At 48.5% G+C, this 3,542-nt stretch overlaps 1 protein-coding gene across 1 annotated transcript; it reads right to left on the bottom strand.

Moving 5' to 3' along the window:
* Positions 1-234: 234 nt before the first annotated feature.
* LOC141040624 (bidirectional sugar transporter SWEET6b-like) lies at positions 235-2,504 on the bottom strand. The gene is made up of 5 exons (XM_073506741.1): positions 2,425-2,504; positions 2,072-2,288; positions 1,785-1,946; positions 1,121-1,240; positions 235-1,002 (listed from the first exon to the last, which is right to left on the bottom strand). Exons 1-5 carry the CDS (start codon positions 2,502-2,504, stop codon positions 841-843), a joined length of 741 nt encoding a protein of 246 aa, XP_073362842.1. The 3' UTR covers positions 235-840.
* Positions 2,505-3,542: the final 1,038 nt, after the last annotated feature.

The following is a 3,542-nucleotide window of genomic DNA, read 5'->3' as shown; positions in this document are numbered from 1 at the left end:
ATGTATAAATGGTTGGCATTTTTCTGTAGAGAGAGGAGAAGGGAAGAACACAGAGAACAGAAGAAGAAGCGAGCAAGGGGAGAAGAAGAAGGGAGGAAGGGGAGGATAAGGCACGGGCCGGCCAGCGCGTCAGGTGGCAGCACCCTGTCGGCCAGCAGCTGGCCGATCGGCTGGCGGTAGGCCGACAGGGGCGCACCACGCCGACAGCCCAATCCCTCCCCCTCGCGATGTGGCCCGACCAATCAAAGGCCGCCGCGTGCCAGCCGGGCCCGCAGTCGGCCTGCTGTGGGCCGATTAGGCCCAGTCGGCCTGCAGCGGGCCGACGGTGTATTATTTTTAAAAATAATATTTTCGGCGTATTATTTCTGTAATTTAATAAAAAAATGTATTATTTAAAAAAAATTAGCTCCTTTTCGCTCACACCAGGTTCAAGTTGCATCACCAATAAGATGCCCTTTGGGTGTTTTTGTGCAGAACAAAAGAGGACCTTGCCCGAAACATAATACAAACACATCATGGATATTGAATAATTTAATTTAACAAAGCCATCACACGCTGTAATTAACAAATCAATCGTATCATCACGTAAGAGCAGATTGAAAACAGGCAAGCATACATGGTGTCATAATATATATCTCTGGGATAACTCAGCTGCATTGGTATTTATATACACTTGTAATTTGCACTAGTAGTCTCGGACAGACGACAATGGTTCACGAAATTAAAGGCAATCTAAGACTCTGATAGCTAACAAAAAGTAGTACTAATTAACATCAACTTGTTGAAGTATCATCCGGTATTAACTACTCAAAATCTTCAGGGCTAAAGACGAAGCCAAGTTTATTTCTCAACGGTGACGGAGACGTTGCCGCTGGTAACGGTGTTTTTGGTGAGGACAGTGGGAAGTTCAACGTTCTTGCCCTTCTTGGGGGTCGACTTGTAGTAGTAAAAGTACAGGATCAGCTGGATGAGGCCGAAGATTGTACCGAGGGCATTGGGGATCTGCACAGAATTTAAAGGGGACATAACAGTTAGATCAATCCGCGCTGAGGAGTTCTTGATTGTATGTCTGGCTGGGTTTGCGAGTTCTTATTTCCAATATGTATGTGTATGTACATACCGTGATGTAGATGTCAAACTTGATGAGCGCATAGCCCGTCCAGCACAAGCCATTGAGGAAGTTCACCAGCGACAGGAAGAATGGCATGTACTCCACACTCTTGGTCCTGATCACTTTACCCTGCAAATAAGCAGTACAATGTTACTACTTTCATCTTAAATTTTTGAGTTATATTAGTATTTAGTACACTCGTAAGTTGGTAAAAGCGTCTGTAATTAACAATTAGCCTGAGCTAGTAATTCACCCGTAAAGGAAGTTTACCTTGAGGTAGAAATAAACCGTAGGCTTTTTTGATTAAAAATATATGATGTAGCATAGTGTAGAAGAACTTGGGTGCGTGAGAGGTGAACAACTCAATTCGGACTTTTTTAACAGGGTTTTGGCACCAACGTTAAAACATGAAAGGTGGGTGCATCTTTTAGATGGCATAGATTTTCAAGCAGAATCAACAACAAACAAGGTATACTACTTAACAAATTAAGGTCTGTCAAAAGCATCCATTAGAACTTTAAAAATAAATTATAGGCAGGTATTTTTCTAGACAACGCATCATTACCACACCATACGTGCACAACGCAGAATAATTAGCCACCTGAACTAACAAGTTAAAGAGGTTATCAAAGATCACGGGTCGACGATCCATAAGTTGGGGTGGTGTACGTACCATGATGGTGAGCGGGGAGGCGTACATGATGGAGCCGAAGATGACGCAGAGGATGCCTACGATCATGGAGCGCTTCTCATGGGTGTGGGCGCCGACGAGCACACCGGCCACCACGGCAGCCATGAACGCTGCCTCGATGGCCAGCACGCCGAGCATCTTCCACTGCACGCACAGCACAGGCACATGGCATGGGTTAGGGCATGCAGGAGGATCTTCTGTACAGAAACTAACGCCGAAAAGAGACAGTAGGCCGGATGAGGGGCATTAGGAGGGTGGCACGTAGGTACCCTTGTGTTCTTGGCCGCGTAGATGATGAAGATGATGATGTAGGCGCCCTCGATGACGAGGCCGATGCCGTTGATGGTGAGGACGAGGGTGCTGTTGGGGTGGACGATAGGGAGCCCGTAAAAGAACCAGAGCAGGCAGTTCATGAGCGTCGCCAGATAGGGGTCCGGCTTGAACTCCTCCACGTCCTTGGCCTTGTAGATCCGCCAGAACGTTGGCCTGCGTACGTACAAGCAGAAAACAAGTATCAGATTCATGCCCTAGCTAGCTACTACCCACAAGCCACGACCACCTTCGATGTATACAGATTAGACAAGAGGGAGACGAGACTATGGAAGCAGGGGTGAGGGCTTACACAGGGGAGAGGAAGAGGCCGAAGGAGATGACATTGCCGATGATGCCGACGATGTTGCGGGCCACATCGGCGGAAACCATGATGCTCAGCTAGATCGATCGATCGCCGGGAACACAACTCGATTGCTCGGGGGAAGACACGACTTGAGGAAGGTTGGTTCTGATTTGTTTGGGGCGTGGGTGGCCGAACTTATATAGCAGGGGGTTCCCCTTCGCCTTCCCCAAGTTATATCTGATGTGGATATGGTTACGGGTAGGTTAAACGGTTTGATTTGGGTTCAGTCCTTATTGAACTCCCTCTCCGGCCGTGCTCTCATTCAACGGCCGTGTCGATGTCTTCCTCGCCCGCGTCCTTTTTCCAGACGAAAAAGGATCACGCAGCTAGAAGCTAGCTCCTCTCCCACGTAACAATACTCCTACTCGGATAACCCCCATACAGTCGTACGCAAAGAAGCAAGGACCAACACCAACCCAGCCGGCGTCACCCAAGGACACTGCAAAGCCAAAGACCGACCCAGTCGGCCCAACGACTCCGGAAGCCCAACACGCGTGTTACCGGAGGCCATGAAGTGCTGTTTGTGCTCTACTCCCTTGATCCCATAATATAAGAGCATTTTTTTAGACTAAATATAAAAGCGTTTTGACACTATGCGACCGAGGGAGTAATATACAATTATCTTTCTACTATTAATGTGGAGCCTGTAGGTCATTTTGTTTCCTTTGGTTACCTCGCTCCCCATCGATCAAACGCCCTAACGTCCCCCCTCAACGATTTTTATCCTAAAAAAACCCAACTCTTGCTCTCCGTTTTTTAACCGCGTTTTTTACAACCTAGAAACAAATCGCTCCACCAAGTCCTATCTATATCGGTCCTCTCTCCTCTAAGGTTGTGCCGCCCCATGCCTCCTCCGCCTATAACCAGCGAGCATTCTACACCATTGCAACAACCCCCATGACGTTCTCCTACATAACCGTCCTCTCCCCCAAGGAGCTTGCAGAGAGAAGACAAGCGCTACGACAGCAGCGGGAGGTGGCCTGGAGGCACGGGAATGGTGTTGCTTGCAGTCGGTGGCCTTCTCCAAGGGCCTACTGCAGCGCGGCGAGCCTGATGTGCCGCGA

The sequence above is a fragment of the Aegilops tauschii genome, chromosome 2, assembly GCF_002575655.3.
Source record: "Aegilops tauschii subsp. strangulata cultivar AL8/78 chromosome 2, Aet v6.0, whole genome shotgun sequence".
NCBI lineage: Eukaryota > Viridiplantae > Streptophyta > Magnoliopsida > Poales > Poaceae > Aegilops > Aegilops tauschii.
Note: the sequence above shows the minus strand (reverse complement) of the source record. Positions and strands in the feature narration are given on the sequence as shown.